The 26,995-nt window shown below is 48.4% G+C and overlaps 1 protein-coding gene and 1 non-coding gene across 2 annotated transcripts in view; both read right to left on the bottom strand.

Annotated features, from left to right (window-relative positions):
- The window catches only part of TMEM132D (transmembrane protein 132D), a 525,295-nt gene that overhangs the window by 84,259 nt on the left and 414,041 nt on the right, over positions 1-26,995 (bottom strand). The window contains exon 5 of the mRNA XM_038574733.1: positions 10,289-10,432. Coding sequence (XP_038430661.1) covers positions 10,289-10,432 — 144 coding nt within the window. The remainder of the gene's footprint in view (positions 1-10,288; positions 10,433-26,995) is intronic.
- On the bottom strand, positions 18,770-18,873 carry LOC119866275. Its single transcript, XR_005379597.1, has one exon. It is a non-coding gene; the product is annotated as a U6 spliceosomal RNA (small nuclear RNA).

The following is a 26,995-nucleotide window of genomic DNA, read 5'->3' as shown; positions in this document are numbered from 1 at the left end:
GCCATGATCTGCTTCGCATGCCCCTGCCCCACTCCGTGCCTCCCATCCTCTGCCCTACTCGGGCTCCTCTGGCTCACCTGAGAGCCCGTCGGTGCTGTTCCTCCTGCTGCAAACACTCTTCCTTCCTGCCCACTCTCCACGGGACTCGCTTGCCCCTCCCCTGTGTCAGAGCTGAACTTTGGGTCTCTAAAGTCTTAATCTGTTTTTTAGAAAAGACTATTTCCATGTAGAGAGGTCGCTGAATATGACCCGGGGCTGGGCCTCCCTGGTGTCCTACTGTTGTGTGTAACGTCTAAGCCTGCAAAGAGTCCTCTCTGGAATAGATCTCTGGGCCCTGCATCCTGGTGGATGTGTCCCGAGAAATGTTGCTTAGAGGTTTGAGGGTCCATACTTGGGATTTGGGACCGGGCTGATTCTCTCATTTCTCTCATGGACTAAGTGCACCGCCTCCAGCAATGAGAAATCTCTGAGTTCTACTGGGAAAGGCTCTGAGCTTGGTTCTCCTTTTTGTCACAAACACACATTATACTTCCTGGTACATTCTTTCTCTTTCTTCTTGGATCAAACACCTTCCCCTCAGGGGAAAGACAGCAGAAGTTTCTGTAATTCACCCTAAAATTAAAGTCAAGATTCTACATCAAGCTCTTGTGAGACAGGAATTCTGATAAGACTCTGAAAGAAAATAATTTTTAAGAAATCCCTTTTGGGTAAGTATAATCTCTAATTTGGGGTTCTACATGTACCTTTTCCCCTCTATAAATTTGCCTCTGTAGAAGAAGAAGACAAGGGGATGCTACTGGTACTAATTATCTATCACTATTTCATTAATGAGAGTTTCTGCTGTATGTTGGGCTTTATGTCATAGCTGGTATATGGTAAACTCAGAACCATTCTGACTGTGGTTTGAGCTGACATCTGCATGCCCCATTTTAGCACCAATGGAAGATGGAGGCTTGTCTCCTAAATCACCATGCAAAACACTACTGTTCTAATGCTGGGTTAAAAACAAAACAAAACGAAACAAAAAACAAAAAAAATCCAAAAACAAAAAAAAAAAAAAATCCAAAAACAATGCAGGGGCAGCCTGGGTGGCTCAGCTGTTTAGCCCCACCTTCAGCCTAGGGCCGGATCCTGGAGACCTGGAATCAAGTCCCACACCGGGCGGGATCCCTACATGGAGGCTGCTTCTCCCTCTGCCTGTGTCTTTGCCTCTCTCTGTGTCTCTCATGAATAAATAAAATCTTAAAAAAAAAACAACAATGCAACGGCTTTGTGCCAATTACACACCTTCTGTTTATGATACACAGTGTTTAACTGCCTGAGTGCTGAGTTAGAGGGTTTAAAATGAGTTATGGCCTGTATCTCATGCCTTAATGCACCTGTTGTCAATATGTTTCCTTCTTCATATAACAGTGTGTTTGTAGTCATGGATGTACAAGTCAAACAAATAATTTCCATCATAGAAATGGAGGGGAATTAGCGAGGCTCCCCTTTATAGGAATGTTACAATCCTGGAAGGTGCTATGACTGCAATTTGGGTTCCCGCCACCGGGTGGTGCCCATCAGGAACTGGCCTCTGTGGTTCCTGGCAAGGAGCCAGTGTCTGGCCCAGGTGTGCCTCTGACGCGTCCAGCTGATGCACCTGAGCATTCACCAACCAATGCCTCCAAAACCCAACTTTACTAAAGTAGCCCATCAAACACAAGTATGTGTGTTAATAAAGTCCATCTAACCAGAAATAACCATGGAAGGGAAACAGGAGATGTGATACTTTGTACCTTGCTAGATGTTTCTCAATGTTTAAATACAAATCTAGGTTTATTTAGCTATTCATTCATTCACTCAACAAATAACTGCTCAGGTACTACCACAGGCCAGGCCTTCAGTTTAGTCCAGGAATACAGAAAGGCATTAGATATGTCCCCAGTGTAGAATTTCTCCAAATCCATCAGCAGTGCCCACACATAGATAACTCAGGGTAAGGACGATCCAAGCCCAGGACAGTCATATCTTACCTATAGAAAGGCAAAATTCACCCCTAGTGAAAATTACTCTTGAAAATCTTTTAAATTGAAACCCTTTTGGCCATGAATGTATCCTTTGACTTCTAACGTCTGACTTTTGTCATTTTAATCTTTAAAGCCTTGGAAGTAAGGTCGGTGCAGGGTCCTCCTGCTGAGTCTAATTGCCTACCTCATGTCTGTAAAAGGGATGCTCACCCCAAGGCTTCTTGTTCCCATTTAAGCTCCAGAGGATCCCAATTAACTGTCGCATTTCTTCATTCATGTAAAAAATGGAAAGTATGGAGTAGCAATCAGGCTGGATCCCTTCCTGCTCACCTCATCCCTGTTCCATTCAGAATGTTCTCTCTACTGCCTTCTCAACATACCTCACTCTTTCTGAACTGGACCAACAGAGCCATTTTCATAGGGTTCTAAGTACTATCCATCAACTCAAAGTCCATCATGCCTCCTGGGACCTGGAGGACCTGGAGGAAGTTCCATCCACCATCCTGGGGATTTTTTTTTTTTTTTGTATGAAGGTCTAGGGAAATCCCACCTTATAGTAAGTAAGCAGGCATGTCCTCACCCAAATGAGGAGAAGGGTGCTCTTGGTTGTTTACTGATTTTTTCCTACTAGAGAGAAGTTCCTCTCTGATATCAGAATGCTCTATGTGACAATCCAGAGAGGTGATGCTCTTCACCCACATTCACTGTGAAACTTCTAAGACCCCTTCCTCTGCACAGCTACTGGCAGAGACCCCAAGAGATGGCAGGTCTTGCTCCCAGCCCTGGGAAACTAGCAATGATCCAGTCAGCAAGCCTTTGTCCTCAGAGAGGACATGGAGAAAATGAAGCAGAGGAAGGAGTGGAGGTTGGGGTGAGGGCCATCTGAGCCGAGCCCCAGAGGGCGCAGAGGGTGAGCTGTGTGTATCTGAGAGAAGACAAACAGCAGTGTAGCTGGGGAAGAATGGGGAAATGAGGTCAGGGAGGGAGAGTGCAGGACAGGTCATGGGGGCCCTGGCGACAGCTGTGAGGCAGTCAGACTTCATGTGGAGGGAGATGGGGAGCCATGGGAAGAGCTAGCAAGAAATGTGGTGTGATGCACACTTCCACAGGGATGCATTCACTGCTAGTGCAGAAAAGAGTTTGGGGCACAGGACAAAGCTGAGAGCAGTCACCAGGGAGGAGGCCCCTGGATGGTTCACTTCATCTCCCAAGCCTAGCCCCCTGAGCCAGCTCTAAACAAAACCTGGGAAGAATCCACGGGGACATTCTCCAGGTTAATGTTGCCGCTACAGGCACAGTTCTGCTGACAAAACAAATACACCAGGCATCGGAGTGACTCCCCAGCCCCATGAAGAATCTAGTCAGCCATGGGAATGTCATCACACCCACTTCACAACCGAAGAAACCGAGGAACAGAGAGACTAAGTATCTAGCCCTGGTTCTCACCTGTAAGTATCAGAGCTGGCATTGAAATCCAGGCAGCGTGGCACAAGAGCCCATGCCTTCAAGTGCCCTATGTGCTCTTCCGTGTGGCAACAGTCAAGTAGAACGTGGTAGCAGCCGCAACTTGGGATGGGGTGTGTGCCGCAGACCCCACCACTCCCTATCACTTCACACATTCGTTATCTCCTAGAGCTCATATTCAGCTGGGTTGGCCATCCTTGGTCGAAGTACTCCGAGATCCTTTATGTAAATTCTATGGAAGCGGGGGTCTCATGGGGAGCTATGTGGTTCCTTCTAGGTCTGAGGTGACAAGGAGGTTTTGTATCTTAGGCTGACGATTGGCACTGATTGCCGGGCCAGTGTCTGAATGCAATAGAGACATGTGCTGAATTCTACAGGTGACGTCTGTCCTGGGGCTGGCACCGGCAGGAGCACCCTGTGTGCCGTCCATTTGCTATTGCTACTGGAGGCTAACTGAGGGTGTATGTAGAGCAAGGCCGGCTTCCAGCTCTGACCCATTTTGCCCCATTTCCTCGGCAGGTGGAATCTCTGCTTGACCTGATTTTGCCTACCAAGGAGGAAAGTTTGGACAGAAATTTCTAGGAATTGATACACACCATCTCTCCCAGAAGTATATTTGCTATAACAAAGCATCGCCGAGAGATGTTAATTCCCAATCCAACGGCATGAAATTTTGCTGGAAGAATCGCAACCATCCATGGAGGAATTATTTCTGGCCAGGAGTGCAGGGCCTCAGAGCGCCCTGTGGGTAAGCACCCATGGAGAAAAGGCCCGCGTGGAGTCCCTGAGCAGAGGCCGGCAAGCTCCTCTGTAGGAAATGGATGGTGAGCGCATCTGGCTCTGCAGCTGGACCACCTCCCCCACTGCCACTCAACCAACCCTACCACGGCCTCGCAAGAGCAGCTGCCGACAAGAACACACAAACGTGCATTCCCGACTTGTTCTCACAGCAGGCATCGTGCGCCAAACCCTGTCCTGACAGAGGAGTGATGGAGGCAAAAATGCAATGGGACTTGGACACGGGGACCATGAATCTTGGTTTCTGAAGATGCGTCAAAACTCTGTGTGCGCAGAGTGGCATGATTCACAACAGTCCAAAGGTGAAGCAACCCAAGTGTCCATTGATGGATGAATGGAGGAACCAAGCATGGGCCGTTCATGCGGTGGCATTTCAGCCCTAACAATCCCCTAAGGGGATTCTGATACCTGCCACCCCGCGGATGAACCGAAAGAACAGTGCTGAGTTAAAGCAGCCACCACAGGACAGATACAGCACAGTTCTCTTCCTACTAGGCACCCAGAGGAGTTAACGTTCACGGAGACAGAATGTAGAAGAGAGTCTACCAGGGGTGGAGGGGCAGGGGGTGCGAGGGGCAGAGCTTCAGCTCTGCAGGATGCCCAGAGTCCTGAAGATGGATGAAACACCATGGGAACATTCCTAACACCTCTGAACTGTAGGCTTAGCAATCGCTAAGATGGTGCATTTTATGTTATGTGTATTTTGTCACAATTAAAAAAAAAACAACCTCTATTCGTCTCAATTTCCTTATGCAGAAAAAAAATCATCATTGCACAGTATGATTGCAAGGAGAAAAAGAAGTGGATGCTGCTCTGCTCTGTAATGGGTGCTCAATACACATTCAGACACTTTTTCCATTGTTAATGGGGTAACAGGGCTACTATAGCAGGAGTCAAGCCCCCCCCCCCCAACAAAGCTGGAAGACGCATTATGTTTTAAAAACCGACAGGCACAGAGGACAACAGTTGGAATCTACGAGATGGGCCTGTTATGGGGAAGAGAAGTATTGTTTCCTATAAACAAGAACATCTATTCTCAATCAAGCAATAACAAATTCAGCATTCAGAAGTCAGTTTCGGGCAAGGAACATCATTATTTGGTGTCCAAATAGAGGATAAAAGAAACAACACCAGACGAATGCCGAGTCGTCCCCCCACCCTGGCTGTCCCCTTTCCAACCTCTCCTGCCCCACCTTCGCATGCGTCCCCAGGGTCCACTGAGTGGTAGTCCGGGCTCCAGCGGCAGGTGGCTTCACCCCACTCCTCAGCTACAGATCCCACACACTCTGATGTGGGGACTTCCTTGCCTACAAAGATCGAAGAAGCAGTGTACTGGGAGGTCCCCTCATTGCAGGAAGACCCCCCTTGGCCCCGGAGCCAAGGAGGGATCAGTTCACAAACACAAGCGTATCCCCGCAGCAGGGCAGGAGAGGCATCACACTCCTACCTGGTGGGTGACAGGGTTATGTCCCTGCAGGAGCCCCAGGCGCCATCCTCAGAAGGGGCAGCAGGGACGGTGAGAAGTCTTAGTCCCTCTGCTGCCTGTTCCTTTGTGGGGTATTTACGAGGCCATTTGGCTAAACTCTTGGGCAGAAACAACCAAGCTGCCCTAAGAAGCAGGACAACAGCCTGAAGGTAAAGACGAGACCGAGGGCCATCCCCGCTGGTGGCTCCGTGTGCTTCCAGGGAGGAAGCCCAGCAGCATCCTGCAGGACCCGCCCCGCGGGCCACACCTGGCTCCCTCTGCTCAGGCCCTGCCCCGCCAGGAGCAACCCAGCGGCAGGTGCACGTCCAGGGGGGCCCAGGGCAGGTGGAGGGCCCTGCCCGCCACGCTCCCTGCCTCCTATGCGTCCAGGCAGCTTGCTCAGCGTCTCACCCCGTGGATGAACTGCTCTCCATCCCCTTACAGAGCTCTGCGCTCTCTCCTGCATGGACCCACCTTGGGAGAACGTGGCAGGCTGGGTGGTGCCCCACTCCCGCAGGCTGGTGTCCCCTGGAGGCGCCAGGAGGGCCCTGAGCCAGGGGACCATGGGGGTGGTGAGGCGGCTCCGGGGTCATGGGGGCGGGGGCGCTGCAGTGGCCCGGGGCAAGCGCCAGTTTACTGAGGAGCGTCAGCCAACACCTGGGACTGTCCTGGCAGAAAGCGCTCCGCCAGCGGCTCCAGTGATGCTCCAGCAAAGCTGCGTGCTCCTCCGTGGCTGGAGATGGAGTAGCTGCCCACGCCGCACTCTGGGGACTCTCACAGTCCGTCACCTGCAGCTCCCCGGGCCCAAGCTTCTGTGAGCCGCGTCCCTCCTGTGCCAAGACAGCACACAGAGCTGCCCGGGCCTCCCTCCTGCCTCTCCTCTGCAGACTGCATCCCTGGGCGATGAGGCTTTGCACAACCCAGGGACCAGAGTGTGGGGGGCTGTGGCCCTGGGCTCGTGGGTAAGGAAGCCACCTAGATGGGTTCCCAATGGAGCGGGTCCCAGGACTGGCCTGGGGGGTGAAGCCACACAGAACCGAGGAGCTCTGTCTGCAGGCGGGGGCTGAGAGAACAGAGAGAGATAGAGACAGAGACAAAGAGATAGAGCTAGCAACAGAGATAAACACAGAGAGACAGAGAGATGGAGATAGAGAGACAGAGAGACACAGAGATAGAGATAGAGACATAGAGGGAGATAGAGAGATAGAGAAATAGAGACAGAGATAGAGATAGAGATACAGAGACACAGAGATAGAAACAGAGAGATAGAGACAGAGAGAGATAGAGGGAGAAATGAACCCAGACAGAGATAGAGACAAAGAGACAGAGAGAGAGACAGAGCTAGCTGGAGGGAAGGAGGGAGGGGCAGAGAAAGAATAGTCTCACGATGTCTTTTGAGGTTCTGAATAAAACTCCCATAAAATACTCCTGACTTTGTTCTTTTCAATTACATCAGCCAACAACAGTTTTTTTGTTTTGTTTTGTTTTGTTTTGTTTTTTACTTTTTTTTAAAACTGGCATTGGTTGGTGTGGGTGGGATTTCCTGTTATTTCCAAACCCTCAGAATCACAAGGGATATTATTGCCAACACCCAAAATGCATCCATTAGGGATCTGCTGCCCTTGGAAACACAGCATCCTTGGGAAGCGTAAGGTAATGTGCCTTCACATAATTTACAGTTCAGTGCAAATGACTTTTCCAGTGGTTTCCTGTGAGGAGGTTTGGATACAGATGGCGGGGGGACACACAGGTTTATCCCACCTCTGGGTGGGAAGAAAGAAAGAACAAATAAAAATAAAAGAACTGGAGCTCTAAAGCGGACCTTGCTGCTGGGAGGCTTTCGGGGAGCCCACACAGGTGGCTGCGGTTCTTCTCCAGGGCTCCTGGGCCTTCTGTCTCAAGGGTTTCCAAACGACACCAAAGCATTATAAATGCCGGGAGTCTGTGAACCCTGAGCTGCACAGTGACAGCGGGGCTGTGGGTGCTGACTTTGGAGCTGTGCCTCCATCTCTGGGGTGTTTCTGCGGGTAGTGTTGGGAGTCCCGGGATCACCAGAGTCCTCAGCCTGGACTCCCTGGGGCATAAGTGGGGACTTCTTTGCTATTACAAGCCCAACTCCGAAGGAATCAATTTTCAGGAACATTCTGGGAAAGTCCGGTGTGGTCTGGTGGGACTTAGGCTCTCGGGCGCCATCGAGAGGACGTGGCTTCCCCACAGAGTGACTCTGGCTTCTCTGTTGTTTTATGCTCCCTGGCAGGCCCCTTTCTGGAGATGGTACCACCTGGTAACTGCAGGAGATCTTGTCAAGGATGGCTAGCAACCACAACAAAAGGAGGGGAGTCCTTCTGTCATAAGACTTGCAGCCTGACTCTCCAGGTTGCGCCTCTGTGCCTGGGACTGGGACTGTGTCTTTCCTGGAGCCAGGGATGGCGTCTAGAGTGGCCACCCTGGGTCACCTGGCCACCAGGAGCTGGAGTGGACGCGGCACCATTTAGGTTGCACGGATTAAGTGCAAAGACACAGAGGAATTTCCTGGAGAAAACATCATTGTTATCAGAAGGGCGGGTGGAGGCCGGCGAGAACACGCACGGACGTCTCCCCACCTTCATTCCCACCGTCCCTCTGTCTGGGGTGCACTTCCACGTCATGTGGCGCTCGGTCAACTGCGTGCAGACCCACCCTCAGTGTCTTGGTGAAACTATGTCCCCGAGAGCGCTTTCGAGATTCGGTGACACGCTCTCTCTTCCGGTTGATTGCGGCACTGTTCACGCGTTCATTCGACACACGTGTGTGGAGGCTAGCTGCCCGGGACTGTGCGTGAGGGGGACAGCGGTGCAGGAAGAGAACCAACCAGCCCTGCCCTCTCAGAGCCGATGGCCCCGTGAGACAGTCAGACAACTATGTAAAATAAAATACAAATATATATGTGAAGCTTTAGAAATACACGTTACACACATATAACACAGACGAATAAAGATAATGGATAAACAACCAGCAAGGCTGGGGAGAAGGGGAGGCGAGGGACCTCTCGGCCCTCCAGGGAAGCGAGTTTGAAGCAGGGTGACGGGGTATCTGAACTGTCAGAGGAAAGGCAAAGACTCCAGTGTGGCTAGAACAGAGAGAATGAGCTGGAACGGAAGAGAGTGAGGTCAGAGTTCAGGCAGGGGTGGCAGGTGGGCAGGACCCTGCGTCCACACTCCACTCTGGCTTCTCCTCTGAGACGGGAGAGAAGCCGGTGGACATTTGTGAGCTGAGTGACATCATCAGACTGCATTTCCATCCGTCTGGCTGCTGCATTGAAACAGACTACGGGGAGGAGGCATGTGGGCAGGTGGCCCCGGAGAGCCCCCGAGGAGTCGCTGGGCGGGCCGGGAGGCATATAGGAGCTCAGGCTGGGAGGCAGCAGACCACGGTGGAGCAGGGGCGGGTGGAAGGCACTCCCAACAGGATTTTCTGGGGGTTGGACGTGGGGAGAGAGAGAGAAATGAAGGGTGAGCCAAGATACTGGTCGGCGCCCTGGGAGGACCGGCCTGCCCTGTACCCACAGAGGGGATTCTGGAGCAGGGGTGAGTGATGTGTCATGATGCTTGTCTGTCCTTCCCATCTCTGCCTTCTCTCCAGGCAACTGCAGGACAGGGACCGTGCCTCTGACTGTTGTCCTACCGCCGTGAACAGGACCTGGCACTTAGTGAGGATTCAGTCACTGGATGTTCCCAGCAGAGCAGAGGGGCTTAGCAGCTCTGTCCAGACAAGGAGGGCGACCATGCTGGGACTGCTGCTGGAACCAGAGGGAAGGTGTGTCGTGTACCTGGAGCCCTCCTGCCACCCCCGGGGGGGTTTGCTGGAAGGTTGGCTCAGGGGAGGTGCCAGGCAGTGTTTGCCACCCCAGCTCTGGCTCCAGAGTGGGCAGAAGGGGGCATGACAAGCCCAGGCCCTCCTGACTGCAGCATGCCGCAAGGTGCCCTGCCGAGCACATCCCCGTACCCACAGCCAATGCATCTCCCTGCATGCCTTGGTTTTGCCTCATTGTGCATTCAGTGATAAAGAGAGAGAAGAGGGCAGGAAGAAAGGGCTCCAGGGAATGTAAACAGGGGGCTGCCCACCACTTCCCCAAGGGCAGAGCACTCCCGGGTAGGCCAGGGGAGTAGGGGATGGTGTCTTCTCTTCCTCCCCTGGCCGGTCCTGTCAGGACCCCAGCTGGGCGCTCGACACCCCCACAGACCGCACAGTCATCCCAGAGTGCGGCCGCACACTTGTCAGTCCAGGTGTGCCCCCATCCCAGCCCCTCCAGCCCTCCATAACCCCCCCCCCCCCGCCAGGGGCAGGGTAGAGGCCCCAGGCACTTGGCAAACACAAAAGGTCAGGAGCTTCATGACCTGGCTCGGCCTCCACGTGGTGTTTTATCCCAATCCAAGGAGGGTCTCCTGGCACAAGCACAGCGGGCTGGGAGGGGCCCCCCAGCGGCTGATGGACACAGACACTGTCACGGCGGCAGCCGGCAGCCGGCAGCAACTCTCAGGATGGGGCAGGGGGCAGGGAGATGTCAACTTGCCTTGATGACATCTTCATCAGATGAGCGGCACCCCACAGCCTCCAGCAGGTCTGTCACCGTGCCGTCCTCCTCCACCGAGACCACCTTCACGGGCACGGCCACCGTCTTCCCAGTGAGGATGGCTGTGTTCAGGATCTCTGCCTCCTGGAAGACCAAACACACCTTTCCATCACACACCGCCCCCTGCGTGACGGCCCCCCTGCCTCCCCAGGGACCCCAGTGCCAGCACCGCCCAGAGGTGACATCCTGCCATCACCCAAACGTCCATGGGGAGAAGGTGACGGGGAAGGGTAGCACGTGCGGCGGCTCGGGAGCAGGTGTGTTGTTAGTGTTGTGTTGGACAGAGCTCACCACCTGCCAAGGGCCATTCCCAGGGCTTTATAAGAGTGGACGTATTAACTCTCAGACCAGACTGACAGGCTTAGGATTCTCTCCATTTTGTGACAGCTCAGAGAGGCTTTGCAGCTGGCCCGAGGTTGCACAGCTGGGCAACAGTGAAGGTGGGATTTGAACCCAGGATGTCTAGTGGCTGAGTCCATGTGTTAGCTATTCCAGTATGTCTGAACCCCCACAAAATGATTCCTCTTTCAACTGAGAACTGAGAACTGTTGGCCCTAAAAGGAGCCGAAATCACACCCCAACCACACCCCATCCAACGTGTAGAGTGCACATGGAAGCTGAGACCCTCACTCTCAGAACTCTGTCGCTCTGGTTGTCTTTCTTTCTTGTACCTTTTCCAGGCTTTTACTGGGTCCTGGTCTCTGTGTGCATTTGGAATGCTGTCATGGCCCCAAAGACATGCTCAGCCCCAGTGATGTGACACATGCGTGCAACATACACACACTCACAAACACTCACAAAAAACATGCGTTTGCCTGCTGAACACTTCCTTTTTCATCCATCTCAGGGTGTCCCACAGGATGTCCCCACTTGCCTTTGTATTTGCTCTCCAAGCCCCTAAGAGCCCAGGAGACCCAAGCACAGAATCTCCTCCATGGCATCTAACACCATAGCTGTCTTACTAAGACCTGTTCACTCGGCCATCTCTCCTCCAGGCTGTCAGCTCCGTGGGGCTGGATCTGCCTTCTGTTCCCCAATGCCAGGTGTAGTGCTGGCTACAGCAAGCAGTACAACATCTGCAGGGTGTGTGGATAAGGACTCAACCGGGAGGACTGGAATCTACCCCTCTGCCTCCCTGGTCTCTGGCTCTCTGTCCTGTGCACGGACCCAGGGTCTCAGGCTGCTTGTCCCAGACCCCGCGTAGTAGCTCTCACTCTGCATCTGCCTGGACTGCACCTGTGTCTCCTTGCAGTTCCACCTACGGGGCCCTGGGAGACCCATCACAGGAACCCACTTTTCAAATTTTTTTTTTTTATTTATGATAGGCACACAGTGAGAGAGAGAGAGAGAGAGAGGCAGAGACACAGGCAGAGGGAGAAGCAGGCTCCATGCACCGGGAGCCCAACGTGGGAACCCACTTTTCAAATGGAGAAAACTGTGCCCCAAGAATCAGAAATGGGTCTCATTCCCCTCTGCAGGATTTGTCTCTGCCGATTACATGAAGATAAATGTCCCCATATAACCCACAGCTTCTGTGCAACAAGCCTTCCGAGTTCTAGCCCATGCTGGCGTTCCTGCTCAGTGCCCATAGCTGCATGCCAACGGTGCCCCCAAGAGAGGGATTGTGTTGGCGTGAATACTGAGTTTCTTCTATACGCCCGACCTCGTCTGGCCCATCCTCAGTAGAGCAACAGGGAGATGCCTGGATGGGAGCTAGGTGATATATCTCTCTTAGGGCCAGGCTTGCACAGGTTCTCGTTAATTTGATTTTCATGTGAAATCACAAATTCCCATTTAGGAGCATGCCAGAGGAAGGAATAGAAATGTATCATCCTAACATTGCATAACTGTTTTCCTTATGTTAACTTTATATTTCTTACGTAAGATCTTGTTTTTCCTTTACAGGACTAGTTCATCTTATAATTAGCTCATTTGGTTTAGATTTGGATGTGGAACTATATATCTATATTTTTTTCATTATTTAATTATAAAAGAGAGACTGCAGTTTGGAATGTTCCTGAATTTCAAAGACCATGCCTTATACTGTCTCAATCTGCAGAAGCTTCTAAATGCCCATTGATCATGCACTTGTTGGATTTTTTCCCCTCTTCCCCCTCCTCTGTGAGTTCCTAGCCTGATATGATTTGCAGCTGCTCACAAGTCTCTAGGCAAGAGATGGTGGAAGTGCCCACATAGCCTCAGTTTGGGTTGAGACGCACACACAACTGCTTTGATGATTAGACCCCATAAAACCCCTGGAAGCTCTGCTGCCTTGCTGCCATGGGTCACCCTTAACCAGCCCCTCAGAGCTAGGAAAGCAAGGCAAGAATGTCTTGAGAAAGCACCGTGTCAGTTCTCATTGGTAGCTCCATGCTCCCTTCTGCTACCTGGACACTGCACACCAGCAAGGACTCCCTGGGTGTCCCACAGATCACAGATCTTCAGGCTCTACAGAGGCCAGGAGGAGGCAAAAACAGGGGGGGAAAGTGACCGAGCTTTGAGGCAATCTCATAAGAGAGGCCACAAATACCTTTCTTGGGATTCAACTGAGGAACAATCATAAGAAAACAATGACTGTTCTGATCTTGCCGGAGCAATGATGGCTCATATCTTTGTTTGGATCCCCTCTAGAAACGGATTCTAGGACAAGGATTCAAGGCCAGGGTGGCTTAGTAGAGAGGTTCAGGAAGTGACAGTAGGGGAGTTGGGGAGAGATGGCCAGGAAGGTGAGTGTGCTATGCCAGCTCCTGCAGTGGGCGGCTGGGGGTAGTGCGAGGACTGAGCCGTGTTGCAAAATACACCATGTGTGTTATATATTTCCATATGTTGAGATATATTATCATACATTCCCTTGCAGGGAAACTACCTAAAATATACACCTAAAAATAGTTCCATGGAGAGGCGAGGGAGCTGAGTTAATTATACCGCGTCTCCAGAGAGCTGTCCCAGGACTGACCGTTCCCAGCATGTCCAGCCTGCTGTGTGTGCGGGTAAAGCAGCTGTTCCTGGTTTCAAAGGATGCTCTGATGGATGGTGGTCTGGAGCACTGTGCCGTGCTGGGTGCAAGGGATGTGCATGGAGCAGAGGATTGAGCAATAAAACTGAGGAATGATGTGTCATCCAGAGGTCTGATGGATTGGAAACAGAATTAAGAGTTGTTTTTTTTAATTTCCTCATGCTTTCAAGCATCCTAATTTTCTGCTTCATGAACATTCTCACTGATTCACATTCACCCTTCCAAATTAATTTTAAAATGGAGGAGATGAAGATGATTGAGGCAGATAAACATCCCACTGGGGGCCTTCTAAAACACATGCAAAGGTTGATCTGTGTGTGAGAGACAGCTTGCCGCCTACCTGATGTCCACCTTCCTTTCTGCCCTCCTAGCAAGACCCCAATTTTATCTGAGGCTGCAAGATGCCCAGCTAAAATTACTGCATTTTGGGGAGGGGGCTGCCCTTCATCTGTGACACGGTTCTGGTCCATGAGATATAAATGGAAGTCATTTGGTGAGGCTTCCAAAAAAGTTTGCTTAAAACAGCAGATTCTGAAGGTTGTTTTAGGTTTTCCCTTTCTTCCTGTGGCCAAACATAGATGATACATGATTTGGGGCTATATTTTACACTCCTAAGGTTAAAGCATGTGGTTAAAAGCCACAGTCAAGGGCAGAGTGCTGGGTGTAAATCCAGCCTCTGATTCTGTCCCATGGGAGACTTCAGATGGCTCACCTGTCTCTCGGTGCCTAATTAGTTTCAACAATGGAATGAGGGTAGCACACTGCTCACTTCCTGGGTCTCCCTGGTGTTGAGGAGTCAACAATGTTAGGGAATTTATGACAATGGCCCATGCCTCATCCATCCTCTTTGAGTGTCTGATAAACACACAGGTGTGAGTGGCAGCTGCACCAGAGTGGACAGCATCCCCCCAACATTCATGTCCACTCAAAACCTCCTTACAGCTTCGTTTGGGAAGAGGGGCTTTGCAGATATAATTAGTTAAGTTCAAATGAGGTCGTTCTGGAGGAGGCCCTCATCTAATGACTGGTGTCTTCATAAGATGAGAAGACAGACAGAGCCCCCTGGAAGGCATCTCTGTGAAGGTCAGGCGAAGATCAGGGTGGTGCATCTGGGAGCCGAGGAACATCCAGGCTGGAGGAGATAAGGAAGGATTCTCCCCAAGAGACTTCAGAGGGAGTGTGATCCTGTCTTCACCTTGAGTTTGGACTGTGATCTCCAGAAGGGCATGAGAACAGATATCTCAGGTCTTAGGCTGAAACCAGCAAGTCAAATAGCTTATGGTCCCTAATGAGGGAGGAGAAAATGATTTTTTGCCTTCGCTGTTACCGTGGCCCCTCTGGAGATGATGTGCTATCTTAACATATGGCTCTGAGATGGTCCCATGTGTGTTGAGCTAGATGAGTAGGGTTGGAAGGAATAAAAATAGGTGCGGTGTTAGCAGCATCACTGCTTCCTCCTAACAAGAGCATCACAGGGGGAAGCTACAGCATCCCACTGAGGCGGGCATACAAGGGCTAACGTGCCATAAAACAAACAACTGGCACATAGACCGTGGCTGCTCCGCATGGGAAGCTGGCGTGGGGTCGGCATCAGCGCCAGTGGGGGGAGTCCTCAGGTCACCATGGCCCACAGCCCCATCCCACACCCCAGTGCACAGAGTTTCACATCATTTAACTCCCTGAGACAGGAAACTGGAAGATGACCATTCTGGGAGAGTGGAAGTAGAGTTAACTGGTAACCAGATTTTCCTTAGATTCACACAAAGGAAGCATTTCCTACATGGGCCGCTAACGAGGACATGAGTCCCAGATAGGACTGCAGCTAAATACTCAGGCAGATTTCCTTAAAATATCGTTTATTATGAGTCATTGGGATGGAAGCTTCTGTTTTTTCTGCCCAATCTCTTCTCCATCACAGCACATCAATTATCTTCAGGGGAAGGCATTCCTTCTCCTTTGAACAGACACAGCAGCCATCTCTCCCCCCGCCGCCCGGGGGTCAGCAGGCATCCCGGGGCCATGCTGCCAGCCTCCCCCCATCCAACCCCAGGGATGGGAATTCCATTCAAGGGGAGCAGGCAGGAGCCCTGGATGCTCGGATCTCATTCCCCATCAGCAGCACCTGAAAACCTGTCATTTACTCTCTTATCTGCATTCCCATGGAACATTCTGGTTTCCTGCCTTTTCTGTTGTTCCATCTGTTCTTTGGGAGAGCCCGTATTCTTTCACCAAATTTCTCCTTAGAAGGTGATTCTTATGTTAAGTGGTCCTGACACACACACACATACAATAATGATAATAAGGGACATTTTGGAAGGTGACGCCTATGCTTGTGGCCTCAATAGTGATGCTAGTTTTATGGGCGCGTATATTTATCCCCAAACTCATCAGGTTATATAGATTAAACAGCTTTGTGTATGTCAACCATACCTCAAAAGTAGTTAAAAAATCCCAAACTTAACGAGAATCAGTTCCTTTTGCTTAGAAGGAACCCCTAATTAATAAACATGATCAGGAAGGTGGTTCAAAGGGTTTCTTTCCTATTCTCACTGAGATGCAGACTTACTTAGTATTTCTTAATGATTATCAACCTCAGTTTGCCAATGTGTAAATTGGATATTGCATTATTCTGATTCTCCCCCCAGTAGAGCCTGGGACTGTCTCTAGGCGGTGTTAATTTATTTGCAAGGAGTAGGAGTGGGGGATGAGGTGTGGGAAGGAGGAACAGCCCACAGGAGGTGGTATGTCCAGCCTGCATCAGGGGACTCAGGAAGCTAGCATCTCCAGAGGTCCGGCTGCAACCTGGAAGCGTGCATTCCCTCGGAGGTGTTAACTCCACACTTGGCAGGACTTCCAGCATGTCAGAGAAGCCCTGGAGCAAAACGTGGAAGGTGGTGTGACATAACTTGAGATGGGCCAGGTCAGGGAACTGTCCAGCGTGGAAGAGAGCAAAGGGCACAGGACAGGGTGCCAGAGGCAACAGCTCCAGGAATGGACTCAGGTGGTTAGAAAGTTCTTGTGTGTTGGGAGGGAACGTCCCATGATAAAGGCTGGGGTAAGTATTTTGCTTACTTTCTTAATAAAAGGAACACGCTCAGGCATTCTTGTTTATATGGTGACCTGCAGCCAGAATTTACAGCAATTCAAACAGCAGGCTTCAGAAGTAATGCTTCTTCTCTTGTCTGCTTATAGTCCTCGGAGAAACTGAACACTCACTTAACAAGACCATATCAAATGCTCCACTGAAGCATCAGATGATCCACCAGCAAGCTTGTTGGCATCTGTCCAGGTCCTCAGGAGATGACGAGCTGACACGTCCTGCATCAAGGAGCCACACAGACTGGGTGGACACCAGCTGGGGTGCTATACTGCAAGGCCCTGCAAGCACATTTTAACTCTACCTATAATCTGCAACATCGTTACTCACCTACTGATACCTCTGCCACTTCCTGTATTGCTAATATATTTGTTGCATGGGATATGTGTTTCATTTCTCCCATACCTGCTCCTTCCTCAAGAACATCTTGGAAACCACATTTGGTTTTGAGAGATACCGTGTGACTCAAGGATTTTAGTTGCAGGCAACAGAATCTGTTCTTGCTCATTTCAGGAGAAAGGGATTTATGGAGGACTTGGCATCGTTGATGGGGCTGAGGAAACAGAGCCCAACCGACCTCCCAAGATCAGTGTCTGGAACCCTTGGTGGGCCTGCCACAGACTTGCTGCCTCTGCCCTGATTAGGAGGCTGGGGAGTCAGGCAGATTGTTTAAGACCTTTGCTGCCTCTCTCCAAATCCCACATACCTCCTCTTCCCCACGTTGGAGAGAAAGTGTCACACAGGCACATCTAATTGGCAGAGACTAAATCACAAGCCTAATCCCATCAGGGACTCTGTTCTCTCCCAAGGAGGCTGAATAAAGCAGATTTTTGGAATTTACTTAGAAAACGTGAAATTTACACAGCAAGGGGCTGTAAGGACACAGAGGGGATACCTTTTGGGCAGCTACAAATGATAGTTTTCCATGACCTATATCAACACAACATGCTCTGGTATCTTCCTGATGGTTATGTACAAAAAGGCATATTCTGCTAAATCAATCCATTCTCTTTAAAATTTTATAATATTGCATCGTTTACCCTCTGCTCTTGATTCCACCTCCAACAACACAAATTAAGTAGTACCTTATGATTCTCTGTCCACAGCAGACTGAATTCTAGGACATCAGATGTCAAAGGGACATAAGATGCAAGAATTCAGTTTTCATACCAATACAATATTCTGCACAGCTAAAGGCAGATACTCATATCCAGTACAAAAATGATTTTTTCCCTCCTGCCAAGTTATATCATACTCAAAGGTGGTATTTAAAGTACAGGAGGAAAATCCTAAAGCACCTGGTATGGCAGGAGTACTGATCAATCAGAAGAGTCGCCTGGCCAATCAGTCTGGATGCTGACGGGAATACCGTGTGAGTGGATTCCAGTTTACTGCAGAGAAAGGAAGGTTCAGGAAATATGCCATTTACACCTCCATATTTCCCAGGTCCCTTGGAGTTGGAGCCACGTGAATAGTTAGAGCTTTTAAAATGTGAGGATCAGTGTTGTCTGTTACCTCTGGGTTGGGGCAATAAAGCTTTGGTGCACGATTACCATTGTTTCTCATCAGCTGCTCTGCTGACTGAGCTTACATATTTCTGATGGTGCAGCCACAAGATGGTAGCACCTCTATTAGTCTGGTTATCCCCATCGCTGTATGGAGAAGAGGTTCCTGCTGACCCCCAGAGGACGTGAAGGACGAGTAATAAATATGCTCTCTTTGCCTTAAGGCAATGAGACTTTTGGAGATACTTGTTTTTGCACTATAACCCAACCTATCCTGTCTAATATATAACATTCCCCACCTTCAGCTTCCAAACAATAAAAATATTCCTTCAGTTCTGAACTGTTCAGGTATGAGAAGCCAACATTTCCTCCATGTGTTTGGTGGCTGGCTCCATCTCCTGGTTTCTCTTGTGATGAGCTTGGGCAGACCCAGCCTGATGCAGTGCCAAAACCAAACATCTCCACAGCTGTGCATGGCTTCCGTGTCGTTTCTTAATTGTGGTTAACTTCTTAAGTCTTTTCAACTCATTTCCCAACAAAGATCAATCACCTAATAAATACAATAATGACTCATTATCCTGTCCTTGTCTTTTGCTTGTCTGGTCAAGCCCTGTCATTCCAGGCTCTACCCCCTGTAGATAACAAACACTTAGTAGAGGATGGGCTGTGGTTTCTTATTCATAACACATGAAATAGAAGAGCTAGTACAGGACCCCAGAAATAATACATCTCGTTAGCAACAATGCTGCATCACTATCAATAACCTGTGTGCTTCTTCTATTTGATCTTCCTTTTTATGTTTTTTTAAAATAACATGCTTCACAGATTTGTGTGTCATCCTTGCACAAAGGCTGTGCTAATCTCTGTGTCCTTCCAATTTTAATGTATGTGCTACCGAAGTGAGCACCTGTATACTACTTTTAGTAAGTGGGGAGCATCAGCCAATTTGGCCAGCATTGCAAACAAATTTATAAACCATTCCATTTTTAACAGTACACCAGCCCCTCGGCTTAATGGCTGTGGCACAGTATGGAGAAATGCTGCATGTTAGCAGCCATACCAGGTAAAATAAAATTATCCTCCCACCCATGGGGAAGCAGCAAGATGCCACACTGCAGAGCCCACATGAGGCCTTCCATGCAGGCTGTCTTATGGAAGCTATTGATATGAGCCAGATCCATGGTACTTATTCTTTTTTATGTGAATTAAAATTGTTTATCAAGGTCAAGCAATGTCATTGTTAAAACACTGCGGTTGTGAAAAGGTTTATCATAACATGCCACAAAAGGCCATCCTTATCCACATTCCTTATCCCTATTTTTTCCCCTGAGGCAACCACTCTTGACTCATCTAACCATTAAGAAGGCTTTTTATCCATCTAAACAACATGCTACATTACACTTTCTTGATAAAGCCAGCTCAGCCATTATCTAGTTTTTGGCATGACAGGTGAAATCCCATCTCTCTCTCCTTTCTCAGCCAATATAATTAGATTCCTGTTTCGGTTCCTCCATGGGCTTGATTTATAACTTAAGCAAACATACCTCTGACCAAGAGATAAAGTATCGATTCCTGAGTGGTTGTGTCTGCAGAGGCTTTGACGCTCATCCTGTGCAGTGGCAGGAGCTCTGCTTGCCCTGGCCTCAGTGATTCCTGCCTGTGATTGAGAATGTCATGAGGGTGAGGCCATGTCACTTGTGATCAGCCAGAGAAGGTGATCTCGCTTCTGCCGGGTTTTTCCTTGGTGATGCTTACTCAAGGAACTTGGACACCAAGGTGGGCGGAAGCCCAGGCACATGGAAGGGCCAGTGCAGATGGTCTGGTTCATGGAGCCCGCTCCTCAGATGTGCCCATAAGGAAGCCTTTGAGAGGACCCCTGCCCTAACAGAAACCCTGTAACAAGTCCCACTGACTCCCAGGATCCTGTTGGAAGCATAAGTGGCTGCTGTGACCACCATGTGTCTCCTCGCACAGCCACGGACACCCAAAATCTCCATGCACCGTGCTAGCCCGGCTCCAACTCCCGTCTGCTCTTCCTGCCACCCTGACCTTCCAACCTTCCTCATTTCTAGCTGATACCTTTATGCTCTCAAGGTGGATAACATCTACATTGTGTCTGAAATATAATGAAGTCTTCCATGCTTTGTACAAAGGTTGAATCTAAAAGTTGAAAACTGGTAATGGATCTCTGATACTCACACAAGTGTAGCTCACGGAGGAGCAGTTTCTCAGCCCTTGGGCTACTGATGTTTTGGGCCAGATAACTCCTCATTTTCAGGCTATTGTGTGCACTTCATATATTTAGGAGCATCCCTGGACTCAACCACTAGATGCCAATAATGGTATCCTTACAGCTGTGAGCGTGGAGAGTGTCTCCAGGCTTTGCCAAATGTCCCCTGGGGAGCAGACTAGAAGAACCGCTCTGCAGGGTTGAACTGTGTCCTAGGACTCTGTCCTGTTTCCAGGTGTTACAGATGGCCTCTTCTTCTGCTTTTCCTTTGCTAGACTCAGGGCTTGTTTTAATAAATATACACACCAAAGAGGAGGAGAAATTTTTAAAATACAGAAGAAAGGAGGAAATCCTTAATTTCCTTCCCGTTGTGGCAATTACAACTCTGCTGTGCACAGGGCTCTGTGCGGCTAGAGGTGGCTGGCTGTTTGTGGTACACATATCCTTGAAAACTAAGTATAAATAAATTTCTTAAATTGTATTTTTTGTACTAGTGGAGCTTCCTATTAAAAATGATCATGAGAGAATAAGCTTAAGGCCCAACGAGAATGCTGCCTCTTTCTTAATGCCTCCAGGTGGAAACAATAAGTCTTACTGTTTCTAGCTTATTATAGATATTATGGTTTCCAGTTTATTATATATAATATTATAGGTATTGTATGTGGTAAATTTTATATGAAGGCAATAGAGTAAAGGACACCTGCTCTAAAGCCAGACGGCATGACTTGGAACCCTACTTTCTCTATCTACTAGGTCCACGACTGGAGGCAAACCAGGGACTGCACCATGCCTTGGTTTCCTTATCTCTACAGTGGGGATTGTAAATGTTTCCATGTTATTAGCTGGAAGTAAGGATTGCATATGTGAAAGGCACTTAGAACCATGACTGGCAGGTGGTAAGAAAAGCACATGTTGGCATAGTTAGGACTGTCCACTCCACCTAACTTCAGGATTTCTTCCATCCTGGAAGCAGGACCCGAGTAAAGGAGCCCAGCCTGAACAATGTGAGCCCTCACTTAGCTCAGGTAGGTGACCTTGGGCACATTATATACCCGCTCTTTGTCTTAAAAGATCTAAATGGCATCTGGTAGGAGGAGCCTGCTCATGTGTCCGCGCGAGGCTCTGGACTCAGGCTGTCTGGGTGCAAACCCCAGCTCTGCTACTTCCTAGTCGTATGACTCTGAGTTATTTAAACACTGTGTACCTCTTTTTCCTCATCTGGGAAGTGGAGTTACAAGTACTATCTACCCCTCTATCTTGGACATTTCTCATGAGGGGCGGGTATGTCAATGCATGCCAAGTGTCCAGACGGTCCTTGGCATCATTAATTCTTCATTAAGGTTGGTTATTGTTAGTAGTATCATAAGACATATGATGACTTATAGGAATTCAGTATGTCCTTGGCAAAAGGGAAAAGTGAGAGAGAGAAGGAAGGAGAAAAGCAGGGAGCAAGGAAAGGAGAAAGACTGGGACACATAATGGGGAGGACCTCCTGTGAACTCAGGCTTTGTCCTGGAGTGAGAGCACGAGGGTGGGCAAGCACCCGCACCACCCATGCCACCCCCAGTGTGAGCATCTCACAGCATTGATAAGAACTTGAGCATTAAAGCTGTATTTTTTGCAAACAGGTTCCCTAAGCATAAATAAACCAGCCACCTCACTTGGTGCTCAAGCAAGGAGCAATAATCTGTTTCAATGTTGAAGGTAAGAAGGAAGTTTTGAAGCTTAGAGACTGTTTTTCGAGTGGTCTCAGGAGTTTTCAAAGGTGATGTTGACTGCATGTCCTTCTCACTGGCCGTGTTCACTTTGGCACGTACACTCCTGGATGAGCCAGGGCTTCGCCGTCCTGGGCAATGAGTTCTATTCAGTGTCTGGTGCATACAGGCTTGCGCTAGGATGGCTGGATGACATATAGAATCATGAGTCCTTGGCCTTGTTCATTCCTCATGGAAACCTACATCAGGTTTATTTCTGGAGGAACCTCTGGGCAGGACCCTGGGGCAAATCAGGTTGGATCTTGAGCTTTTCTGCTCATTTGCACCTTTCTTATAGGGGGTTTTCTGAGCCACAGGTAAGGATGCACAGGCATCTCAAGGGATGGGGCAATTCTCATACAGCCTACTCTTGTAGTGCCACTTCACCTTGGCCAAGACACGTATCCTGGGACATGGCATCAAAACTGATTTCATCCATAACCAGGTGAGCCAGGATCTCATGCTCAATCAAGAGACAATTTTAACTCTCCCAAAATATTTGCCTTGCAGGAACACAAACTCAGGTTTGCACATTTCCTGATTTTTTGAGAGAAGCTGAGGATCAATAATATTTTTATGTGAAATCTGATTTTTCACATTTGGCTCACTTTTTGCAAAAACCACTGAGAACTCCAGACAAAACACATTTACAGGGAACACTGACCTCTAAGCTCTACTTGGTGACTTCTATTCTGGTAGATAATAATCATCCCTAAACATGAGGTCCCTTTTGGATGAAAAGGATGAGATTTTGAACTCTTGCCTGGTTGCTTGCACTCTCCAGCAAGGCAAGCATTTTCCCAGGACCCTGGTTCATTTCTTGGGGTCACCCCATGACCCCCTGCTGTCTGGGAATGAGGCCTCCTTTATTCTGTGCCACCTGAAGATATCTGGTACCACAAAAGCACTGCTCAGTTTTGCATAACTAATTTCAAATCTTATTTAGCATCAAGTTTCAGAATTAAGGAGCTAAGTGACAGCTGTTTAATTAACTCCTTAAGCTGATTAGACCGCATTACTGAAATCCCCTCCAGGAGGAGCACGTAACTGTGGGGAGATCCTTGGGCCAGGTTCCTGCCACTGTTCAAAGTCAGTAAGCTGCTAAGCCAATTGGCCAAGCATTCTCAACATCCTCAAGGATGTGGTCAAATAGAGATTTTTATTTATTACATTAACTGCTACAGAAGACTCTAAGTGACAAAAATAACACGAGCTTCTTTAGGGATGCTAGGCAAATAGGCTCTACATTAAAAAAGAAGAAAAAGGACTCCTTTGGGAGTTTCTCAAAAAGCACTCTATGATGTGTATAAATCCCATGTATTCAGTAGTATTGTGTTAAGGAGAGGAGTTCGGATTAACCCTTCAGCCCCACAAAATGGGCTGTCTATCCTCCTCTTGATTAGTAAGACAAAGGCATATTAACGAGTTTAAGACTTTAAGCCAATTTTATCCGTAAGATTAGTGTTTTCAAAGTAGGATTTCCAAGGAGGAGAGAAGACTACGGTATATTCCTTACTTTAAGTGTGAGCTTAAAGTCCTTGCTGGACATCCCAGCACTGGAGGGAGTGTACAAAATGATGAAAGTTTTTGTTTCCTTTTAATTCTTGGCAACAGGTCATGTGTAAGAATGTCCAAGACTTTCTCAGCAGGAAGAGAGGCTCAGTGAACATGTGAATTACCATCAGCCTGAATCTTCTAGAAATAGGACATAAATTTAACTTGCAAATTGAGTTTTAGGGGGATGTTTCCAGTAGGATGGGCAGGGGCATAGGGTGACATCCGGACTCTGTGGGTCGGTTCCGCGTGCTGAAAATTTCAGCTCCTTGCTTGAGGAATTCCAGTTTTTGGTGGTGTGATGGTTGTGTTTTTTTGGACAGCTTTATTGAGATATAATTCATATACCACACAATTCACCCATTTAAAGTGTGCAATTCATTACTTTCCAGTATACTCAAAGATGTGTACAACCATCACCACAGTCAGCTTTAGACCATTCTTATCTTGAAAAGAAGCCCTGTACCCTATGGCTATTCTTCTCTCTGGATCACCATCCTGGCTCCGGCCCCAAGCCATTACTAATCTGCTTTGCCTTTCTAGAGTTTCCCTGTTCTGGACACTTAGGAGGAGGTGAATAACGTGTTACATGGTCTTCCATGACTGGCTTCTTTCAAGAGGCTTCAGTCATTAGGCTCTATCCACTGTAGTGTGTATCTGTGCTTCACTCCTTTTATGGCTGAATAATACTCCTCAAGGTAAAGAACTTACATGTCCTCCAATCTGCAAAAGTTTGTTTTTCAGACATCACTCAAATAACTGTACACTAGGGTTCTGGGAACTGAATCCAGCTCACAGAATGTTTTGCTTGAACTGTACAGATCGAATCATTTTCAAAGGATCACAGTGTTTAGAAATTGGGAGATATGCAAAAATATGGATTCCTGCTTTGTCTTCAATACTTAGAACAGGCAATTCTGGGGCAATGTCAATAGGCATGGAGTAGTGAATACTCTCCCTTCCACCAATATTCACATCTCCTTTGTGCAATGTGGCTGGCCGCAGGAGGCTCTGAATCTGGGATGCCTTGCATGGATGCTTCTAGACTGCCAACACATGTGTGATCCAACAGTCTGGGATACAAACATTGCCTGATCTCAACATCTAAAGCTAAAACATGTAGGAGATGTTAAGAACACAAGAGTAAGTAAATGGCTTCATTAATAACTTTCTTTTTTCAAAGCAAGCTACTGTGTGTGTCAGAAATTATAAATCCAGGGATGCACTTTTCTCCCTGATGAGAAAAATCTGAATATTACAAAAATACTATTGAGTACCTTCAACATATATCCAAGATTGACAATTGTGGATGTCAATGATGGTTCTTATGAGAAACTTCACTTCTTCCTTGGCTCCAAAGAGTAGTTCTGTGAAACTCGGCATGAATATTTAATTTATGTCTGTTGATAGAGTCCTCTTGATATCATAAAGTATTTGCTCTTTGAAACTGGGGGAGTTTTTTGCCTGTAGCCTTTAACTAAACGAGCTGTCAGCCCTTTCTCTATCACTACAGAAAAATGCATGTCAAATTGTCAAAGGCAACAGAATTTTCCGTAGGCTGGAAGAAATCTATTGGTTTTATGGTACATGAAACTAAGGAATTAATTCAGTCAGTACGGAAAGGTCATACAAAATTAATAAACATCAAAGGGCTGCTCCAGTCTTCATTTGACTAACCAGGCACACCTAAAAGTGGGTCTTGTTTAGAACCCCAACCCTCCAGAAGGCCTGTAAGTGGTTCTGAGTCCTTTTTTGACCTCTAAGCCACAGGGACTCAGCTAGACTTGTGGGGGTGGGGCGTGGGTTGGGGAGAGCCAGGGCTTGATTATCTATGCTAATGAAGATTCAGTGGTATGGCTAATCCTGTGAAGTTCAAAAGTCATCTGTAGTTTGGCCCTGGAATTCATTATGTGCTTTTTCTTCCTTTCACCAGACAACTTCTTAATTATGTTTTTCTTAGGCTAATGCAGAAATGAATTTGCATGTCTTGAGCCAACACTAATTAGGAATTGTGGGGGGGGTGCAATTAAGATTATTCTGGAAGATGGGGGAAGGTGAGTCTGGGTTTTTAAAATGACCACAGCCATCCATGCATTGACTTCAGCCCTATGATGTACTACTGGCCACGGAAATATTTCTTAGATCTCTCCTTCTCTTTCTAGGTGCTAGGGGTGAGGGTGCTGCCTGTAGTAGGAACAAAATTCTTGGCTACTCTCCCAGCTGAAGGCTTTATTGCCCTGTCTCTTCTCAGCATCCAGGCTAAGGATTCCATGATTCAGAGGTGCAACTGGCCGGCTAGCTGGTCCTCCGTGAAAGACAGAGGAGTGCTGGCATGCTTGATAAAAACGAAGATGATTATAGGCCCTCCTGCACAACAAAGCTCTGTGAACAAGCCCTCGGACACTGATCTTCCTCTCACCCATACAAAAATATAGAGAACTGTCCACTATAGCAAAGAGGTTCTGTTTTGGGGGTATTAGAGGTGTCACGGACCATGGAAGACCAAACTCTTTGGGTGATCTTATCCAGTCTTGGGATATTTGTGTTCCACTCGTTGGCAGATTGATGTCTCCAGCCCTGACCTCTCCTATGAACTCCTGACTCACATATTCTCCTGCCTACCTGACTTCTCTGCTGCGGTGTGTCCAACTCACTGGGTCCCCAACAGAACACTTGATATTCCCCACTTGAATCTCTCCTCTTTCAGAGTTCCAAACAGTACGTCATGCCATCTGGCATCTGGTTGCTCCAGCCAGAACCTCAAGGGTCTGATTGATTTTTTAGTCCAACCCTGTGTACTGTCCATCAGAGCATCCTGGGAGCACCGGTTCCAGTATGTTCTGCACACCCAGCCACTTCCTTCCATCTCCACTGCCATCAACTTCACTTAAGCCACCATGATGTGGAGCCAGGGTTATGATAAAGCCTTTGAAACGACCCATCCTGGTATTTGACTTCATCATCCTTGTCACTCCCCAAAATCACTTTTTACTATGAATGCATTGCCTGTTTGACTACATCAGGACATAAGCTCCAGAAGGGCAGGGCTGTTGTGTTGCTCTGCACCTGGCCCTGAGCACCACTGGGAGACACTGTGTGAGCTGTCTTCATCGCATCACATGTTTAGCACCGGGTTCATCAAGGCTGGAATTCAACAGGTAACTGGCCCTATGGCCATATTCCCTTCAGTGTTATGTTCCACATTGAAAGCTAAATGGGTCATTGGTGGATCCTTATAGGTAGGTCTAGCTTCCATGTTGTCTGAGTGGACTCGGGAAATCTTGTTATATTCATAAAGCTTGAAATGGAAAATGAGCCACATGTTGAAAGCAACTCAGCTTCATCGGATGCTGCCTTATGCAGAGCCAGAACATAGGAGAGTGTTGCTTCATTTGCTGGGGTCATTGGGCGATCACCACCTTGCATGGTCATTACTATTTTTTTAATCTAATTAAACTGGACTTTGGCAGGAGCATCCAACTGATGTGCAG

The sequence above is a fragment of the Canis lupus genome, chromosome 26 (assembly GCF_011100685.1).
Source record: "Canis lupus familiaris isolate Mischka breed German Shepherd chromosome 26, alternate assembly UU_Cfam_GSD_1.0, whole genome shotgun sequence".
Taxonomy (NCBI): Eukaryota; Metazoa; Chordata; class Mammalia; order Carnivora; family Canidae; genus Canis; species Canis lupus.
This window is presented reverse-complemented; position numbering and strand designations above follow the sequence as displayed.